Here is a 21,736-nt window from a genome sequence, read left to right on the forward strand (position 1 = left end):
TTTCCGTCAACAAAAACAAAAACTTCCGCTTGTCAAACTTGCCCACTTCCGGCGCAATTCGTCTGGCAACTTTTGCTTTCATTGTCGACTACAGAGATGCAAAGAACAGGTAGGAGCAAACGCCTCTTAAAGATAATCAATTAAAATCGATCAAACTGCACCTACATTATCAATAGCATATCATTCGCATGGCTGGTAAATAAAATAATGGCTCTGTTCATCCTCGGGAATCCACGCACACGTAGTTGTCAACCAGGTCTACCCTATTCACCAGATTTTACAGTATTAAAAAAAATTACGCGATGAAGACGATATGTGAGATATTAGTCTCCGTAGGCCCTCAGTATGATGATGATGTTTCTTTTATTATAACGCATGCGTAACGTCAACAGCGATGTAGTATCTTTTTTGCGATAGGACTTGTTTTGTATTGTCACGTTCTGGCCCCAAAGTGTACATGGACTCATTGTGTATTTCGCCTTTGTTATTCAAATCTCCTCTCAAAACGTGTGCAGTGCTACCCCCCGTCGGGCCCACAGACCTGCCCCTCTCCCTGCTGGAGATGGGCTGCTCCGGGCGGTTCGAGCTCATCACCCACCCGCTCCCAGAAGACCAGCCGCTGCCTCCACAGAGCACGGTCAGTACCGGCTCGTTACCTTTGACTCTTTAAATGCAGAATGTGATGAGCTTCGCATGGCAAGTGTTTAAACATTACATAGCACCCTTCACCACAACACTTGTGCTTTTGTAATAGAGTTAGAAATAACATTTTTTTTGATTTTCTACAAAATAAACGTTTATCTTGTAGACGTGTACCTTTTAGAGTTTAAAATACTTACATAAATGATCACGTAAAGATGAGTACACCTTTTAAAGGACAATCGATTCCAGACAATAAGTGAATCAGAAGGTAAAGGATGAATAGCCAGCGCAGAGATTTATTTTAATAGAAAGCTGTGGAAAGTGATTTGCGTTTGTGTGGCTGGATAATATAGTTACAAATATATACAAGTTGGATACATCCTTGTGTGCACAAATCTAATAGTCTGTCCTGTATGTAACTGTGTACTTACAAGTGGCCTGTACTGTATGTCCTTATTTTTTTGTAGTTCTCTGTTCTGTATTAACTGTTTTTCTTTGGACTACAGCTCCCATGTGGCCTCCCTCCCACCAGCGTGGACTTGAAGACAGAAGTAAAGAGACAGTTTCTGTCCGACCCCGCCTGGCTGCCCCTCCACGACATAAACGCTGCCTTCCACAGGTTCCTCAAGTACGTCACATGACTACAATACCAACAATCCCATCCTGAATGCTTCGATGCTGGATGTTGGATGTTACAGGGTCGACAGTAACTCAGGAGGTAAAGAGGGTTGACTTGTAACCGAAAGGTTGCTGGTTCGATCCCCGGCTCCTCTTAGCTGAGTGTCGAGGTGTCCCTGAGTAAGGTGTAGCCGGCTCTGCCTGCAATTCGCCAGTTACTGCGTTGTGTTCCGGTGCACTCACGACAGGACGCTGACGTTCATTTATGGCACTTTATTCTGTACAAGTTCAATGAGAGCAAAGATTCAGGGCTCTATCTTCACGGAATGTACCAGCCTAACATAAGAAAAAGGACAACTGAAACATTTGGGCTATACTACACAAAGATAAAATGGCGAGCGCAAACCACGAGGTTAGCTATGTTAACAATCTAAAGCTCACAAAACATAAATGTTCTTGACAAAACATGACTAAATTTAAGTGCACTCATCCTGAAATACATATACAAGTTACCATATCCACTAAAACTAAAGTTAGAACAGGTATATTTCAAGTTCACATTGCACTGCTGTGGACACGTACCTCTCTCAATCAAGTGGAATGCAGACTGAAAAAAGAACGCGAAAATCTAACACATAGCCACCACTATCCAACAGAGGACGCACCTTCACAATAAACACATCTCCCAGTACCTATAAATTACCACAAACAATACAAGATTTTGGTGAAATAAAACTCCCCTAACCGCAAAATATAAAATGCATTCTTTAACCCGTTACAAAGGCACCTCACCCTGACTGCTCCTGACAAGCTGTCTGTCGCCCTGGGTGGTTCACTCCGCCTTCGTGTGTGAATGGATGAATGAATGGTTGCAAGTCACTTTGGATAAAAGCGTCAGCAAAATCCCCTAAATGCAAATGTAATGTTATTATTGTTATTACACCCTCTTTAAGATTCCCTGTTGACACATTGAGTGGATTTCCAAAAAAAAAGTCCCAACTGTTTTAGCTATGCTGGTTCTCTTGAGGACCTCAGAGGTAGTGATTGTGTGTGTGTGTGTGTGTGTGTGTGTGTGTGTCGCAGGGTGTCCCACAGGGACGTGCAGGTGGATAAGTTGCTGCAGTGCACCCCCTCACCGCTCCACTCCGGGCTGTCAGTGGTCCGAGACCCCACCACTGGCCTGCTGCTGGACTTCACAGAGGTAGCACACACCATGCACACACACACACACACACACACACACACACACACACACACACACACACACACACACACACACACACACACACACACACACACACACACACACACACACACACACACACACACTACACCCACTCTCGCATTTACACAAACATTACACACACACACACACACACACACACACACATAACTGCTCTGCACTGTGACGTTATATATAATACCATTGCATAGAATTAAATAAATATATATTCAACTATATTCTATCATCCATGACTAAAACATTTGGATAAAACACCTGAGATAGTTGTGTCTCCGATAACATATTAAGCTAAGGCTAAACCTCCAGGGTTAGCGACACTTCCAGGGGGTGTTGCCGTGTTCTTACCCTGACGCGGTGCCTTGTTCCCCCAGGTGCTGTTGGAGGACACGGGCCTGTCTGCCAAGAACTCCCTGTCCTTCCAGCGCCAGCCTGGCCCCCCCGCAGAGAGCCTGCGGGGCAGCAACACCAACTTCCCCTTCCTGCCGGGTCAGTCACACTGTGGACTGGACTGGATTTGACCGGAATGGACATGATTGGTTCATTAGATTAGACTTGAATGAACTGGACGGGAACGGAATGACTGGACTGGAATGAAGTAGAGACCGGACTGGACCGAACGGGACTAGAGACTAGCGTCCAGATGGGATTGGATTTGACTTGATGAGATTGGATTAGAATAGACTGGATTAGACTGGACTGGACTAGAGACTGGAGACCGGACCGGATGCTAGGCTGGGTCGGACAAGCCTAGACTAGATTGGATACGATGATGATGCTCCTCTTCTTCATTAGGGGGCATGGAGGAGCTCAGCCTGGAGCAGATCCAGAAGAGGACGGCGCTGGAGGAGGACGTCGACTTTGAGAGCGGTACGCTTTTCACTCTCAACATGTCCATTGTCTTACACGATATAGCAAAACGTCTGTCTGTCTGTCTGTCTGTCTGTCTGTCTGTCTGTCTGTCTTTGTGTGTGTGTCTGTGTGCGTGTGTGTGTGTGTGTCTGTGTGCGTGTGTGTGTTTGATTACTTTGCCTTATCTTACGTCAATATGCCTCAATATAAAATATCTAAAGTGCCTCAAAATAACCCGCTGTCATTTCCTGACATGTCTCTCTCTCTCTCTCTCCAGGTCTCCTGCAGGTCCCCCCTGGACTCAAAGCAGGGATGGACTTCAGCGGCAAAGGCACGACCATTACCGCCATCACAGTTTACAATTAACACAACACCACGCAACACCGCAAACCATATTACCAGTATGCTTCAATGTGATTGGTCGATCTCTCTCTCTCTCTCTCTCTGTTGCCGTGCAGACACCACCTTGGCCAAGCCAGAGGTGAACCTCATGACGCTGCTGTCCTCCTTTGATGACATCATGACTCTGGAGCCAGAGGTGGTGGAGCAGGAAGTGGGCGGAGGGGGAGGGGAGAAGGCCAAGCTGCCCCGCACCAACAGCCTGGAAGACCTGGGCATCAAGGTACGCGCGGACAGGAAGTTGGCACGTTAGACAGGAAGTTAGCACGTTAGGCAGGAAGTTAGCACTACAATGGTTCCAAACCTCTAGTTGGGAACCAGAGAAGGGTTTGGTATTTCATATTCATAGAGTCTACATTAGATGACTACGTATGTTTCTGTCATTTTACCCGACTAACAGAGAATACAGACGCATGGAACGCCTTAAAAATTAAATATTAAACATATATTTACATTTATTTATGTTTGACTCGCATTGGCCTTTTTGTTTTTGTATGAAATACTTGCAATCTGAACACTAGTTTCAGTAGCACTAGTTAGCTACACTAATATGAACGATCTCTGAACTTGAGGTCAGAGATCTTCAGCTCCGTCACCTGTAGGCCCCTGTAAACTACCTGTCCTCCTCACATATAGCCCCCTCGGTTCTCCTTGACACCCCCAGGACACTGGCCCGCCCGCTGCAGCCTCGGCAAAGGGGCTGGAGGCCAAGGCTAAACCACCGGGGGAGCCGGAGAGCACCAAGAAATGGGCCATCCCCGTAGACATCTCCTCGCCCTGCCTGGACTTCTACAAACGCATCCCCAACCCCGCCTTCAAGGTGGGTCGCCATCACACTCCACGGCCCCCGGATGAGCTTTGGTTGTCATACACCGTAACAGAAGCATAGCGGATAAGTTGATTAGTATTGGTGGGAGGACAGCACGAGCAGGCCATAAGGATGTTCATAGAACCAACTGCCAAGCACTCACATTCTCTAGGTTAACCCGTTCCCCGTGCACAACAGACTAGCACTGTGTCCGTTCCGCTCAATGTTGCTGCCCCCACGCCGCAATGATAGAACAAGTTTCGTCTTGTCTCGACCTGTTTGGCTGTAGACCAGTGCCAGTAGAGGGTCATTCTAAAACCGTCCTGATGTGGCGCTGCCAATATGTGTGTGTGTGTGTGTGTGTGTTTTCATGTGAGTCCTGATGTGGCGCTGCCAATGTGTGTGTGTGTGTGTGTGTGTGTGTTAATTAGAGTCCTGGTGTGTTGCTTCTAGTGTGTGTGTGTGTGTGTGTGTGTGTGTGTGTGTTAATGTGAGTCCTGGTGTGTGTGTGTGTGTGTGTGTTAATGTGAGTCCTGGTGTGTGTGTGTTAATGTGAGTCCTGGTGTGTGTGTGTTTGTGAGTCCTGGTGTGTGTGTGTTAATGTGAGTCCTGGTGTGTGTGTGTGTGTTAATGTGAGTCCTGGTGTGTGTGTGTTAATGTGAGTCCTGGTGTGTGTGTGTGTGTTCATGTGAGTCCTGGTGTGTGTGTGTGTTAATGTGAGTCCGGGTGTGTGTGTGTGTGTGTGAGTCCTGGTGTGTGTGTGTTAATGTGAGTCCTGGTGTGTGTGTGTGTGTTCATGTGAGTCCTGGTGTGTGTGTGTGTTAATGTGAGTCCGGGTGTGTGTGTGTGTGTGTGTGAGTCCTGGTGTGTGTGTGTTAATGTGAGTCCTGGTGTGTGTGTGTGTGTGTGTGTTAATGTGAGTCCTGGTGTGTGTGTGTTAATCTGAGTCCTGGTGGGTGTGTGTGTGTGTTAATGTCCTGCTGTCTGTCCCCCAGTGGCCCTTCGAGCCGGACGTCTTCCAGAAGCAGGCCATCCTGCGGCTGGAGGCCCACGAGTCGGTGTTCGTAGCGGCGCACACCTCCGCCGGGAAGACGGTGGTGGCCGAGTACGCCATCGCCCTCTCCCAGAAACACATGACCAGGTACGGCTAGACCAGGATCACATGACCAGTTACGGCTAGACCAGGATCACATGACCAGGTGCAGCTAGACCAGGATCACATGACCAGGAACACATGACCAAAATACTTTATATATATTTTTTAATTATTAGGTAAGATTGGGCATATATTTTCGTATTTTTTTTGATAGAATATATTTTTTTTACATTTCCCCTACAACTCATCTCTCAGACCGCCGCAACCTAACCAAGCTCTTGTCTTGATTCCCGGCTTCCCATAGGACGATCTACACCTCCCCCATCAAGGCCCTGTCCAACCAGAAGTTCCGAGACTTCAAGAACACGTTCGCAGACGTGGGGCTGTTGACGGGCGACGTCCAGATCAGCCCAGAGTCCTCCTGTCTCATCATGACCACCGAGATCCTCAGGTACCCAAGACAACCACACCAGGTCTCAGATTCAATTCAATTCAATTAAATTTGATTAGTATAGCCCTATGTCACAGGTACATTCTCAAAGGGCTTAGCAGGCCGTATACAGTATCTATGACTATCCCCCCTGTCCCTAGCCCCCCAGAGGGCAAGAGAAAACTCCCTTAATTAGCAAGGAAGAAATCTTGAGAAGAGTGTGGGGGATCCCTCCTTCCAGGGATGACCAGGAGTGCAATGGGTGCCATAATTGACATAGCTTCATACAGGCAAAACAAGATGGTGTTGGATGTCACGGTGGTGTGTTTGACCCCTGTCCCCCTACCCCTCTCTAGGTCCATGCTCTACAACGGCTCAGAGGTCATCCGGGACCTGGAGTGGGTGATCTTCGACGAGGTCCACTACATCAACGACACCGAGGTCAGAGCACACCTTTCCATTCAGACAGTGATGAGACTGAACCGTCCTCCTCAAGCTAGGCTCACCTGAGATCCACAAAGCTGGATTTATTGATGAAGATTATTTACGTCTATTAAGAATAACTCGTTTTGTAGATCTGAGGTGTCTTGTTAGTCTTGATTAAACTCTGACAAACGCTGGCCTGATGCACTTCAAACATCTGGCTAATGTTAGGCTGACGCCTCTCTAATATCTCGCTAATGCCTTGCTAATGTCTACCTATTTATTTGTTAACATCTGGCTAATGTTAGACTGACGCCTCTCTAATATCTCGCTAATGCCTTGCTAATGTCTACCTATTCATTTGTTAGCATCTGTCTATTGTTAGGCTGGATGCCTTGCTAATGTCTCGCTAATGCGTTGCAAATGTCTGGCTAATGGCCTGCTAACGGGCGTCCCGTCCCCAGAGAGGCGTGGTGTGGGAGGAGGTGTTGATCATGCTGCCGGACCACGTTAGCATCATTCTGCTGAGCGCCACCGTGCCCAACGCCCTGGAGTTCAGCGAGTGGATCGGGTAGGCGGTCCTATAGATCAAATCATAATCCGTCCAAATGTACTACTTATACTGTTTCTTATGATTAAAGTGTTAATGAGCCAGTGAACCCAAAAGCATTTATTTTTTGGTTAAAATGTTTCAAAGGATTTATAAAACAAAGTCCCTCAAATTTAGCGAATGCTTATAAAACAAGGACCTATCTAGAAAAGTGAGATTATAACGTCATAACACAGTGTGTGTGTGTGTGTGTGTGTGTGTGTGTGTGTGTGTGTGTGTGTGTGTGTGTGTCTATGTCTGTGCGTTTGTGTGTGTCTGTGTGTGTGTGTGTGTGTGTGTGTGTGTGTGTGTGTGTGTGTGTGTGTGTGTCTGTCTATGTCTGTGCGTGTGCGTGTGTCTCTGTGTCTGTGTGTGTGTGTGTGTGTGTGTGTGTGTTGCGGTCCAGCCGCATCAAGAAGAAGCACATCTATGTGATCAGCACGGCCAAGAGGCCGGTGCCCCTGGAGCACTTCCTGTACACGGGGAACAGCAGCAAGACGCAGAAGGAGCTCTTCCTGCTGCTCGACCCCACCGGGAACTTCCTCACCAAAGGGTAGGCTTCCTAGCCTGCTATCGCCGATTGAGCTTGGTCCGGGGAGTCTGCTGTCATTTTTTTCAGTAAGAGGTGTGACCAATGGGCGTAGTTCAAATGACTCCGTACGCAGTTGGCTGCCTGCCGTCGCTCCCCTGTCGTCATTGTGTTAAACCAGCCAATAGCGTGCCAGGGGGAAAAGCCAGATTGGTGATTGGCTCCCGCAAAAGCGTATCGGAAGCAGAAAGAATTGTATCGCTTTTTTCTCCGGACCCTCCTGCAGGGCGAATTCAAATCGCCAGCAGAATGGGCTGGGGGTACCCACTCTATAGGCTTCCCACACGGGACGGGTCTATGGTAACTTCCGGAACCTTACATTTGTAGTTCTGTAATGTTATGGAAACTTTCAGAGCATTCCAGAACTTTCCAGACGTAGTTTGATTTCTGGTAACTCCTGGAACATTCCATCTGCAGTTGTGGTTTCTTTTGTATGTGTTTTGTTCTGGAATGTTTAAGAACTTCCAGAACATTCCATACATGCTCTTTTTTTCTCCAGAAGCACACATGTAGAATATATAATACATAAGTATAACCATGTTACCAATACATAGCCAACAAAAACCCAAAACGAAAAATATTTTACAGATATTAAATGAGCGATTTATATAAGAACAATATATAACGTCTAAAGTGTGTGAAGAGAGGACTCAACATCCATAAAGCAGGTTCAAAGCAGATCCCTTTAGGCTAGCTTATGACCCCACAACAGCTTCCACACCACATCAGAAGGGTCCGAGTGTCTACTGAAACCAGAGGCCGGGCCCTGAGTCTTCGTAGTAGGGTCTCAGACAGACAAGGTAACGGAGGATGATCGAACTCTTTCTGGATGGCTCGTCTCCTAGGTACTACGCGGCGGTAGAGGCCAAGAAGGAACGCACAAGCAAACACGCCCAGTCGTTCGGCACCAAGAACGCGTCCCAGGCCACGACGGCCAATCAGGTGAGATCTCTTATTTGGTCGGTATCACTGCTGTCTCGAAGGTGTTGTATTTCAAGATTTGTCCCGCATTGCTCTGGTGGTTTAGATCAGGGCTTAAAAAAAAATCTATACATTTTTGGTGTTTTACTTTTATTTCTCTCTCTCTCTCTCTCTCTCTCTCTCTCTCTCTCTCTCTCTCTCTCTCTCCTCACCCCTTCTCTCTCTCTTTGTTTCTCTCTCTCGCTCTCCTTCTCTCTCTCTCTCTCTCTCTTTCCTCACCCCTTCTCTCTCTCTCTCTCTCTCTCTCTCTCTCCTCACCCCTTCTCTCTCTCTCTTTGTTTCTCTCTCTCGCTCTCCTTCTCTCTCTCTCTCTCTCTCTCTCCTCACCCCTTCTCTCTGTCTCTCTCTCTCTCTCTCTCTCTCTCTCCTCACCCCTTCTCTCTCTCTCTCTCTCCTCACCCCTTCTCTCTCTCTCTTTGTTTCTCTCTCTCACTCTCCTTCTCTCTCTCTCTCTCTCTCTCTCTCCCTCCCTCTCCCCCCCCTCTCAGGACAAGGCGGTGTGGCTCTCCCTGCTCCACTTCCTGACGTCGCGGCAGCAGACCCCCGTGGTGGCGTTCACCTTCTCGCGGACGCGCTGCGACGACAACGCGCGCTCGCTGGCCTCCATGGACATGACCAGCTCGGTGGAGAAGGCCGAGATCCACTCCTTCTTCACCAAGAGCATCAGCCGGCTCCGGGGCGCCGACCGCAACCTGCCCCAGGTAGGGGGAGGGGTCCCTGGGCGGGAGGGTCTGGGTCAATGGGAGGGGGGGGCGGGAGGCAGGAGGTTGGAGGGGGCTATGGGCTCGCCGGTGGGAGGGGCTAAAAAAAGAAGAGAAACCTGAAATAACGGGTATCAGAGGGGCAGCAGTTAGGAGGGGGCCAACGGACAGGAAGGACCATATAAAGGTGGGGAAACGGCTATGGGTGGAGCCATAGATGGAAGATCAGAGGGGGTCTTAGCAAGCAAGTAAGGGTACGGTTTTCTCCTCGGGTATGGGAGGAGTCTCAGATAAAGCGGCTCCCAAGTTGCCCCCCAGGAAGGCGGGATGTTCAGTTTGTTTGGTCTGTTTTTCTGGTACACATCATTTCCTTGCAACACAGTGAAGAGCTATTAGCTGTTAGCCGTTTAGCTTAGCGGTGCTCCTCCGGCCCTCTCCGTGGTAGATCCTGCTGATGAGGGACCTGCTGAAGCGGGGCGTGGCCGTGCACCACAGCGGCATCCTGCCCATCCTCAAGGAGGTGATCGAGATGCTGTTCTCGCGCGGCCTGGTGAAGGTGCTGTTCGCCACCGAGACCTTCGCCATGGGCGTCAACATGCCCGCCCGCACCGTGGTGTTCGACAGCATCCGGAAGCACGACGGGACCGGCTTCAGGAACCTGCTGCCCGGTGCGCAACTACACACACAGCACCTCTCCTCTTCTCTTCTCCTCCTCTCTTCACCCCTGTTCTCTCCTCCTCACCCTCTCCTTTCCTCCTCCCCCTCTCCTCCTCACCCTCTCCTCCTCACCCTCTCCTCTCCTCTTCACCCTCTCCCCCTCACCCTCTCCTCCTCACCCTCTCCTTTCCTCCTCACCCTCTCCTTTCCTCCTCACCCTCTCCTCCTCACCCTCTCCTTTCCTCCTCACCCTCTCCTCCTCACCCTCTCCTCTCCTCCTCACCCTCTCCTTTCCTCCTCCCCCTCTTGTCCTCACCCTCTCCTTTCCTCCTCACCCTCTCCTCCTCACCCTCTCTTCTCCCCCTCTCCTTTCCTCCTCACCCTCTCCTCCTCACCCTCTCCTCCTCACCCTCTCCTTTCCTCCTCACCATCTCCTCCTCACCCTCTCCTCCTCACCCTCTCCTCTCCTCCTCACCCTCTCCTCTCCCCCTCTCCTTTCCTCCTCACCCTCTCCTCCTCACCCTCTCCTCCTCACCCTCTCCTCTCCCCCTCTCCTTTCCTCCTCACCCTCCTCTCCTCACCCTCTCGTCCTCACCCGCTCCTCTCCTCCTCACCCTCTCCTCTCCCCATCTCCTTTCCTCCTCACCCTCTTGTCCTCACCCTCTCCTCTCCCCCTCTCCTTTCCTCCTCACCCTCTCCTCCTCACCCTCTCCTCCTCACCCTCTCCAATGCCTCCCCCCTCTAGGAGAGTACATCCAGATGGCAGGCCGCGCCGGTAGGAGGGGCCTCGACGCCACGGGGACTGTCATCATCCTGTGTAAGAAGGGCCCGCACGAGATGGCGGACCTCCACGTCATGATGCTGGTGAGCTCAAAGAAACTCACATTCCCACAATGCAACAGGCTACCTACTCTTTTCACTTTAGATCAACTCAAATGATCACAATTCAATAGGCTGTCTCATACCCTTTTCACTCTAAAATAACAAAAACCCACAGAATTCTTCTTTATTCTAACAAGGTATCAAAGATGAGATGATTAATTGTAATAATCCCTTGAGGAAAATGCAGATTTCTTTTTAAGTAGTCGCTATTCAAAGACTTTTACCATAAGTCATCCGTCGCTGTGGGTACACTAATCTTGGGGTCTGGAACATACGGATCCCTGTCATGTATCTGTCGTGTTGACCTCATGTTGTGGCCCCCAGGGTAAGCCCACGGTGCTGCAGTCCCAGTTCAGGCTGACCTACACCATGATCCTCAACCTGCTCAGGGTGGAGGCGCTCAGGGTCACGGACATGATGAGGAGGAGCTTCTCCGAGAACCACCGAGACACCCAGGTAGAGGCCCTGATAGTGCACACCTGGTGGACAGGTAACACACCTGGTGGACAGGTAACACCCAGGTAGAGGCCCTGATAGTGTACACCTGGTGGACAGGTAACACACCTGGTGGACAGGTAACACCCAGGTAGAGGCCCTGATAGTGCACACCTGGTGGACAGGTAACACACCTGGTGGACAGGTAACACCCAGGTAGAGGCCCTGATAGTGCACACCGGGTGGACAAGTAACACACCTGGTGGACAGGTAACACCCAGGTATAGACCCTTATACTACAAACCTGGTGGACAGGTAACACCCAGGTAGAGGCCCTGATAGTGCACACCTGGTGTGATTTGGCTGGGGCAGGACAGTTGCAAAACATGTTACACACAAATGCAAAACCAGGACATCATTCTTCAGAATAATGTACACAAAGTACATCAAATACTTGAGGAAAACATTCAACCACACTAACAGCATTTTATAATTCAATGGGCACTAACTAACATCTCCTCCTCTCCTCTTCTCCTCCTCCCCCTCTTCTTCCTCCTCCTCCACCTCCTCCTGCTCCTGCTCCTGCTCCAGGCCCAGGAGAAGAGGATCAGGGAGCTGAAAGGGGTGCTGTCCACCCTGCCTCCTCTGGAGACGGGAGGACAGCTGTCCGACCTGGTGCCCTACTACCACACCGTCACCGAGCTACAGCTCACGGCCGGTGTCCTACAGGTTCACGCACACACACACGCACACGCACGCACACACACACACACACACACACACACACACACAGACACACACACACACACACACACAGACACAGACACAGACAAAGACTCGCAAGCACGCACGCCCACCTGCACAAACACACGGAAATGTGCACGGATATGTTTGTTGCTCATAAACATATTTGTACCCGTTCATGTCTATCTCTGTCTGTCCGTCTGTCTGTCAGCGGGCCACCCTGGAGTCGGTCAGTGGTCTGAAGGCCCTGTCTACAGGCAGAGTCATCGTCGTCAACAGCAACCAGCATCCCAACGCCCTCGGAGTCATCCTGCAGGTTTGTGTGTGTGTGTGTGTGTGTGTGTGTGTGTGTGTGTGTAGTCACGTTATTTATTGGTTGCAGTAGTAGAATTTTGCAACATTTTCTTGTCGGGTCACATTTGTATTAACCTCCCTTCCTCCCTCCAGGTGTCCAATGACTCTGTGAACCGGACCTTCACGGCTCTGATCATCTGTGAAAAGGGGAACGAGGAAGAGGAGGGCAGCTCCTCCAACCGGGCTCCTCCTCCCGTCCACACCTCCGCCCTCTTCGTCCCAGAAGGTTTCTCCCTGAGCCTCTGCTCTCTCGAACTAGCTCTACGTTAGCTTAGCACCTCTTCTGCACACAGGCGCTGTTAAGTCTTTCGTGAGATGCTAGGTGAATGTCTACTGAAGGATACAGCTGCATTCAGTGTTCTCTTTTTCTCCTCTGCCGCCTCTCCATCCCTGTTCTCCTCTGTCCCCTTTTCCTTTGTCTCTCTCCTCCTCTTCTCTCATCTCTCTCCTCCTCTTCCCTCATAACCCCCTCCTGCTCTCCTCTCCAATCCTTTAATCTCTCTCCTTCTCTCCTTTCCTCTCCCCTCCTCTCATCTCTCATATCCTCCTCTTCCTCCTCCTCCTCCTCCTCCTCCTCCTCCTCCTCCCCCAGGGCCCTGCAGTCACACGGTCCAGAAGCTGAAGCCCACGGAGATCTCCGGCATCACGGTGAAGACCCTGAAGGTGATCCCCGACCGCATCATCGACAACTACAACAAGAGGCAGCAGCCGCGCTTCAGGTGAGAACACCCAGGCCGCCGAGAAAAGGATCCATTAGTGACATCACACCTGGGCGTGTACACCCTGAGGTTCGATTGGCTTGCAATGGTCACATGATGTCCAAACGTCCTTCCTTCCCCCGTTACATACAATACCCCTGCCCCCTACCACACACACACGCACACACGCACACACACACACTCGCACACACACACACACACACACACACACACACACACACACACACACACACACACACACACACACACACACACACACACTTTTCCGTGTATTTATATACGTTTATTAAATCTCACAGCCTCTCTCGCTCTCCCTCCCTCTCCCTACCCCAGGCACGACCCCCCGGGGCAGGCCATCTCCACGGCGACGCAAGAGCTCCTGCGATTGGCCGAGGCCAACCCGGGCGGGCTGGCGACCCTGGACCCCGTGAACGACCTCCAGCTGAAGAGCGTGGGGGTGGTGGAGGCGTCCATGAGGATGCGGGCGCTCAACGACGGCCTCAAGGACTTCAACTGCACCCACTCCCCAACCTTCACCGAGCAGGTGTGTGTGTGTGTGTGTGTGTGTGTGTGTGTGTAACGGGTCTACCTGGAGCCTAGGGTCCAGGACCGACCCCGGTCGGGTACGAGTTAGGGTCACCGTCTCATCGTGGCCAATTGGGTCCGGGTCGGGTCCAATTGTGTTAGGCCCGGTCCCGGGTCAGTTTATCATGACGCACTCGACCAGAGTGGATCCATGGAGACCTGTGATCAGCGCTGATCCCCAGAGAATCGTGTGGAAGTGCTGTGTCAGTTGTGTGATCATTAGGCTGACCCTAATGAACCGCTTACAGGTAGCGTAAATAAGGGGAAATAACCACAAGAGCGCGAAATAAGGGCCAGGCTAGGCTGGATTCATGCTAGTCTTGCATCACGCAAGGCTAGCTTCATACTAGGCTAGCTTCATGCTAATCTTGCTCCACGCTAGGCTAGCTTCTTGCTAATCTTGCTTCATGCTAGGCTAGCTTCATGCTAGTCTTGCTTCATGCTAGGCTAGCTTCATACTAGGCTAGCTTCATGCTAATCTTGCTCCACGCTAGGCTAGCTTCTTGTTAATCTTGCTTCATGCTAGGCTAGCTTCATGCTAGTCTGGCTCCATGCAATATTAGCTTCATGCTAGGCTTTGTCCACGCTAGGCTAGCTTCTAGCTGCGCTTCTATCCGGAGCGCTGCTCTCATTGGCGGTTGCATCTCCATGGTTACAGCAATGTGTAGGAAGCCTGTTCGCAGCTGGATGTATTAATCACCATTATAATCACCACTGGCCTGCTGACTAGAGCCTTTAATAAACACCATTACAACATCGCTCTCGCTCCGTCTGTCTCTCATGCTCTCTATATCCACCCCATCTCCCCTACTTGACATCTTTCTCCCAATCTCTTTCTTTCTCCTTCTCCTTCTCGCTGTCTCTATCCCTTATTGTCTCTCTGTCGCACTCTCTATATACCTCTATCTCATCTCTGTCTCTCCCTCTAAATCTCTATGTGTTCATTCTCTTTCTTTATATATATCTATGTCTTTCTCGTCTTCATCTCTGTACATATATCGCTCATCACTTTCATCTCTAAATCTATCCATCTGGCTCAACTCTATCTTGGTCTCTGTATCTCTGTTTCTCTCACCTCATCTCTATTTATTTCTCGATCTCGTCTTCATCTCTGTATATACCTGTATATCTTTCTATCAATCTCATCTCCATCTATCTCTCTATGTATCACTGTGACACTCTTTCTCTAATTGCCTGGAAGGATACAAAGGTGTCAGGCCTAGCTGGAGTACCAAGCCTACACCCATAGTGTTAGACTGGTGTTTATTAAGAGGTGAAAAGGGACTTGTTAATTGTGTAATACATTCATAATTCCTCATATTGTGTGTGCGTGTGTGTGTGTGTGTGTGTGTGTGTGTGTGTGTGTGTGTATTGCAGTTTGCTCGTGTGCAGGAGAGGTTCGGTGTGCAGGAAGAGCTGGACAAACTGCTCTTCCTGGTTTCCGACCAATCGCTGTCCCTGCTCCCCGAGTACCACCAGAGGATCAAGGTATGGATCACACATTATTGATTATAGATCGCAGATCACAGATCGCAGAGTATGGTTTGTGGATTACAAATAATGTTTTTTAGGATATGGAATACAACAGAAACATACTTTAGGGTAAAAAGTATGCTATTACCGTCAACACTATATCGCCGTTAATAGCGCTGTATAGTTTGATAACTGTTTGTTAAAGGTTGTTCATGGAATCAAATCCTTTGAGATTAAACATTGAATCGCTTGAGCCTCATAAAATTACTTTTAATCATATCTGTTGAGAGCATTAATCGAATGATATCAAATTGCCTAAAAGTCCATCCAATCAGCTAGGATCAATACAAACATGACAGGGAATCATCTGGTTCTGTTTTCTAACCTCAGACACTTCTGGTTCGTTAACTCAGTTAAAACCAGGCCCCCAGGAACAGCACATACTTCCTCAATCCACCAGTGCTCAGAGGCCAAGCCTGGTATCGCAGCTGTTTTAGCGGGCTGTGGACGGGTCCCCCGGTTCAAGGGGCCCAGAAGTAGATATCCCCGTTCACCCCAATATAAGTGGGGTACAGGAATGTGTCTCCACAAAGAAACTCTGGATATCAATCAAAGGCTCATAATTATCTTTATAGGGTTAGGGTTTTATTTTTTTCAGGGAAAGGAGGGGTGGGCAGCTGAACAGAGTCGTAGTGTAACAAATGTTGTTTATAATAATTGTTAATTGTTGCCCGGATTGCAGGAGGAGTGCAATTAAAGATCACATATAGAGAATCATCTGGGGGGTTAGTAACTAATAATTCCATGGTCGGTGAACAATGCGACTGTGCTCAATCAGACCTACCGCTTCCGATGCTACAATGCTAACAATGCTAGAAATGCCCATTAATTCCCATTGCTAACAATAGGAATTGATGGGCGCCCTATTTTAATCCGCTGTCCTTTCTTAAATAGGTCCATGGTTAAAACATTGTGTAGAAGATTGGACATAATTTTCTCAAACCGGACAAATGGAGGGCGCAGATCCCGGGTGTAGGGTCCGACGTTTCATCCAGTTGTTCAGAAAAGTTGCTCTTGCCATTCCTCCGAACTTCCCCCTTGAAGCAGCCCTCTCCTTTCAACAGAGCCGTGCGTGACGATGACCCTCAAATCAAACCCCTGCCACCATCACCCCGTGACCTTTGACCCCCCCCCTCCCCAGGTGCTCCAGACGCTGCAGTACGTGGACTCGGGCGGGGCGGTGCAGCTGAAGGGGCGCGTGGCGTGCCAGATCAGCTGCCACGAGCTGCTGCTCACCGAGCTGCTGTTCGAGAACGCCCTAAGCGCCCTGGAGCCAGAGGAGAGCGCCGCCCTGCTGGCCTGCCTGGTGTTCACCCAGAACACGCAGGTGGTCCCGCACATCACCAAGACCCTGCAGGAGGTGAGGTCCCCACAAAGCAGGGACTGTGTGTGTGTGTGTGTGTTCACCCAGAACACCCAATAATTTGGATCCTCTGAAAGGCAGCATTGAACAAGACACCCCTTCCTGTAAGCTTTGTCAGTTATGTCATTTGTGATGAATGTCTAACTGATTTGTGCGTGTGCTGAGTGCAGTCAAAAGTCACTGGTGCAGTGCAGTGAGGTTTCCAGCAGAGGGCGCTGAGGGCCCGACCAGGAGCAGCACACTAAATAAACCAGCGTGCTAGGAACTGGAGAGGGGTGTTATGTAGTGTTTAGTCTCTACCGCCGGTCACATGATGTCCGCACGTCCTGACATCCCCGGCTACAGACAACACTCTCACCTGAATCACCAAACCACTTACTGACTCACACACACACACACGCAAGCACACGCACACACATACACACACACGCAGTCGCACGCACAAAGTCCCACACAGTTACATAAGGACGCATACATACATGCAGACATGGAGACACTTGCACACACACACACAATCGCCTGCACACGCAGACACATAGACAGCTACTTTAGGACGCATACATAAATGCAGACATAGACACACACAAACACACGCACACGCAAATGCACACAGTTACATAAGGACTCACAGACACACAGGCTGACATTAAGACATACACACACACACCCACAAATCTGTTTTCGGGCAGCCCCAAAACAAAAATGTGTGTGTCTGCACCTGTTCATCTCTGTGTGTTTGGCGCGTGCGTTAGGGAGCACTCAAGCGGTCCGGCAACATTGATGTGCTCTATGAGGTTGTGAATAAGTGATGAGGAGGAGGAGGAGGAGGATGAGGAGAGGAGTTGGGTTACCACGGCGATGGGATCCCGCTGCCGCTTCCGCGGCCGATGGTAGTGGAGCGGGGACACGGCACACGACAGCAGGGAAGACATCCAGCCATCCGTGATGAGTTGGCGGACGGCAGGAGGGAGGACAGTACAGTACAGTGCAGTACAGTTAAGTACAGGACAGGGCAGTACAGTGGACACGGTGTGTGACTCCCAGCCCCAAAGCCCCTGGGTTCGAACCTGCGGGCTCGCTGTAGCTAGAAGCCCTCCCTGCGCTGTAATGACCCAGCTCCGTGGCTGCCATTGAGCAAGGCACCCCAGAGAGCGACAGAGCTAGGTTAAATGAAACACTTGGAAACACCAAATCCCATGATGCATTTCGATGTCCACGCCCCCGCGTATCCAACCTTTAGGTTCACGGCCTGTCCTTCACTGTGTCCCACCCTCTTCATATCGAATCTCCCTCATCCCCTGCTCCCTCCCTCCCTCCCTCCCTCCTTCTCCTCCTCCTCCTACTCCTCCTACTCCTCCTCGTCCTCCCTCTCCTCCTCCTCCTCCTCCTCCTCCTCCTCCTCCTCCTTTGACTCCCGTCCAAAGCTCCTGGGTTTGAACCTGTGGGCCTGCAGGGAGAAGCCGTACCTGCGCTGTAATGACCTGTATCGGGATTCACAGAGACTCGCTCCGGGTTAAAGTGGCTCTTGAATAATTGAATGATCAGGGGTCATGCTGCTGAAAGGTGTGTGTGTTTGTGTGTGTGTGTGGGGGGGGGGGGGTTGGCTGGCTGTAGCTCAGGCAGTGGTGCCGCTCTTCGGGCTACTGGGAGGGTTGCTGGTACAATTCTCCACAGCTCCACGGTTGTCATTGAGCAAGGCCCCTGGAGAGTGAGAGAGAGCCTGAGAGCTGGGTTAAAGAGTGGTGCTGCAGTACGTTTTGAGAGGTAATGGTATCCGTGCTTTTTGCCTCCTGTGTGTCAGCCTTTAAACTACTGAGCTACCTTTGCTATTGATCTCCCGCTATATTTACTTCTGTGTGTCTGTCTCTCTCTCTCTCTCTCTCTTTCTCTCTCTCTCTCACTCTCTCTCTCTCACTCTCTGTCTCTCTCACTCTCTCGCTTCATCTCTATTCTCGCCCCTTTTTCACACGTCATCTCTATTCTCTCCCTCTCTCTCTGTCTCTCTGTCTCTGTACCTGCTGCCTGTCTCTCTCTACTTGCTCCTCTCTCTCTCTCTGTCTCTCTGTCTCTGTACCTGCTGCCTGTCCCTCTCTACTTGCTCCTCTCTCTCTCTCTGTCTCCCCCCTCCCCCCCGCTACAGGGTATCAAGCAGGTGGTGGCGGTGGCCCAGCGTATCGGGGACCTCCAGAGGGACTGTGGGATCGGCCAGTCGGCCGAGGACTTTGTGGCTCAGCTGAAGTTCGGTCTGACCGAGGTGGTGTACTGCTGGGCCCGGGGCATGGTGAGACCACGCCCTGCCTGCCTGCCTGCCTGCCTGCCTGCCTGCCTGCCTGCCTGCCTGCCTGCCTGCCTGCCTGTCTGTCTGCCTGCCTGTCTGTCTGTCTGTCTGTCTGTCTGTCTGTCTGTCTCCTTCTCTCTCTCTGTCTTTCTCTCTGTCTGTCTGCCTGTCTCCTCTCTCTCTGTCTGTCTGTCTCTCTGTCTTTCTCTCTGTCTGTCTGTCTGTCTGTCTGCCCTTCTTTTAGCCCCTTCTGTATCTCACCTGTACCTTGTCAAGCTGTCTCACCTGTATACACCTGTGTGTACTTGTACCTTAGCTTTAGTCTCGGTATCCCCCCTGACTCCACCTGTATTTTATTCACTTGTGTATCACCTTGTGGACCCCTTCCACTCCTCCTCCTCCTCCTCCCCCCCCTTTCCCTGCGCCTCCTCCTTCTCCCCCCCCCACTTCCCCTCCTCCAGCCCTTTGCGGAGATCGCCCAGCTGACGGACGTGCAGGAGGGCACGGTGGTGCGCTGCATCCAGCGTCTGGACGAGGTGCTGAAAGAGGTGCGGCAGGCCGCGCGCATCATCGGCGACTCGGTGCTGGGGAGCAAGATGGAGCGCGCCTCCCTGGCCATCCGCCGCGACATCGTGTTCACCGCCTCCCTCTACACCCACTGAGGAAGGAGGAGAGAAGGAGGAGGAGGAGGAGAGTTCACCGCCTCCCTGTACACCCACTGAGGAAGGAGGAGAAACAGAGGAGGAGGAGGAGGAGAGTTCACCTCCTCCCTCTACACCCACTGAGGAAGGAGGAGAAAAGGAGGAGGAGGAGAGTTCACCTCCTCCGTCTACACCCACTGAGGAAGGAGGAGAAAAGGAGGAGGAGGAGAGTTCACCTCCTCTCTCTACACCCACTGAGGAAGGAGGAGAGAAGGAGGAGGAGGAGGAGAGTTCACCGCCTCCCTCTACACCCACTGAGGAAGGAGGAGAGAAGGAGGAGGAGGAGGAGAGTTCACCTCCTCCCTCTACACCCACTGAGGAAGGAGGAGAAAAGGAGGAGGAGGAGGAGGAGAGTTCACCTCCTCCCTCTACACCCACTGAGGAAGGAGGAGAGAAGGAGGAGGAGGAGGAGAGTTCACCGCCTCCCTCTACACCCACTGATGGAGGAGGAGGAGGAAGAGTGGAGAAGCAGAGGAGGAAGAGAGGAGAGGGCCCATTGTTTTCAGTGCCACCCTCCGCACCCAGTTGAGGAGGAGGAGGAGGAGGAGGAGGGACTTTGTGTTCACCGCCTCCCTCTACACCCTCTGTTGAGACGGAGGGACGTGTGGGAGGATCGGAGAAGACGGAGGGCAAGGAGGAGAGTGTGTGTGGGTGGCTGGGTGTGCGTGTCTGTGTGTGGGCGTATGCATGTGTGTCTGTGTGTGTTGGTGTGTGGGCGTTGCGCCCGAGAAAGAGAGAGAATACGTTTGTGTTGAATGGAGGCTTGTGTAGTTATCTGAGAGGAATGCTAGCTAGCGGAAGCAGTCTGTGCCTATTAAAAGTGCTGTTTACATTGTCAGTCTGTCCTGAAACCCTGAAACTGTAAAGGGAAACGCTCTTAAGACAACCGACCAAAGCTGCTTTTTTTTTCCTTTATGTAACCAGGTGAAATCCCATTGATCTCTTTCACAAGGGGGCCCTGGAAAATAAAACGTTGATTGTAATTTATAACCATAAAATCCACTGCATTCAAAACGCACAGTCCTGTCTGCCTTGTCTTCCCCATCCAATCACAACTGCTTCATCCATTCAGTGTGTTATGGTGTAGTTATTATACTACTATACTGGGGGTACTATACTAACAACAGATACAGCTGGCCTGTTGTTCTTCAGTTGGCAGCCTGTCATGAATCAAACGGCCAGAAGAAGATCTATGACAGAGGCTAAATCCTAAATCATTAGTTCATCAAAAAACACCACCCCGACTGTCAATCTAAATTGATCTCCTTATAAGTCCTCGTTTCCTGCCGGCCCGTGGTGCCTATCGCTTTAAGACGCAGCGTCTCATTAATTCAGTGTAATAACGCCACACGGTGGAGAAGCCAGTCTCTGCGGTGGATCACATCCATGGGCTGTGGATGAGCCAGTGACGGGAATATCAAGAAAGGACGAAACACAACCACCTCGCTTATTAAAATAACCTCATTTGATTCTGAGACATACAAAAGGAGAGAGCGAATTTGGAGATCTGATCACGGCGGCTGGCATGGGGACGTCTTGAAGATGTCATGTTTTAAACAAAAGTCAGTATTGTTGTGAGCTCTCGGTCCGCCTCTGGAGTTGGATTGAAACACCGTTACGAGGGGAGAGTCGATCACACTGCCGAGCATGTCGTCGGAGAAACACGGTAAGCTTCTTTTTTTTTGCGTTCACGCGATGAAGTTGCGCTTTTTTTTTCTTCATGTGCTGTAATTGATATCTTAATTAAGCCACTTCCCCCCCTCCCCTAACCCTCTCCATCTCCATCTGCCGATCTGGTGATGGATCAAATCTATCAACACTGGACGCGGTGGCCGTGTTTCTCTCCAGTATAACGATGTACTGGAGGCTGTTATACTGCTTGTGTGTGTGGGTGTGTGTGTGTGTGTGTGTGTGTGTGTTTGTGTGTGTGTGTGTGTGTGTTTCGTGCTGCTGGTGTTCTCCTCAGCGGCTGTGATGATGAGATCTTTTCCAGTCGCCTTTGTCAGCCTCATCCATTTCGTCCGCTCCGCTGTTTATCTGCAACGCGCCGGTTACGCGCGACGTTGTGCCGCGCATCCGCGCGTCCGTCCGCCTCGGCCTACACTACACGCTCCCTT

General features: G+C 50.7%; 2 protein-coding genes across 2 annotated transcripts in view; both read left to right on the forward strand.

Moving 5' to 3' along the window:
* The first annotated feature begins 63 nt into the window (after positions 1 to 63).
* skic2 (SKI2 subunit of superkiller complex) lies at positions 64 to 20,630 on the forward strand. Its single transcript, XM_079749088.1, has 28 exons — positions 64 to 109; positions 516 to 637; positions 1,149 to 1,270; positions 2,344 to 2,461; positions 2,875 to 2,989; positions 3,296 to 3,370; positions 3,630 to 3,683; positions 3,811 to 3,974; positions 4,416 to 4,571; positions 5,555 to 5,700; positions 5,960 to 6,106; positions 6,442 to 6,526; positions 6,973 to 7,079; positions 7,504 to 7,650; positions 8,532 to 8,628; positions 9,156 to 9,368; positions 9,814 to 10,036; positions 10,771 to 10,889; positions 11,232 to 11,363; positions 11,934 to 12,071; positions 12,298 to 12,402; positions 12,534 to 12,666; positions 13,033 to 13,159; positions 13,493 to 13,703; positions 15,122 to 15,232; positions 16,419 to 16,637; positions 18,781 to 18,921; positions 19,380 to 20,630. Exons 1-28 carry the CDS (start codon positions 97 to 99, stop codon positions 19,578 to 19,580), a joined length of 3,741 nt encoding a protein of 1,246 aa, XP_079605214.1. The 5' UTR covers positions 64 to 96; the 3' UTR covers positions 19,581 to 20,630.
* Positions 20,631 to 21,266: 636 nt separating this feature from the next.
* Positions 21,267 to 21,736, forward strand: part of prrt1 (proline-rich transmembrane protein 1) — a gene marked incomplete at both ends in the record, with an annotated part of 6,985 nt that continues 6,515 nt past the window's right edge. The window contains 1 exon segment of the mRNA XM_079749334.1: positions 21,267 to 21,285. Within this exon segment, the coding sequence (XP_079605460.1) occupies positions 21,267 to 21,285 (19 nt within the window).

Source organism: Pollachius pollachius, assembly GCF_949987615.1.
Source record: "Pollachius pollachius genome assembly, chromosome: 13".
NCBI classification, from domain to species: Eukaryota; Metazoa; Chordata; class Actinopteri; order Gadiformes; family Gadidae; genus Pollachius; species Pollachius pollachius.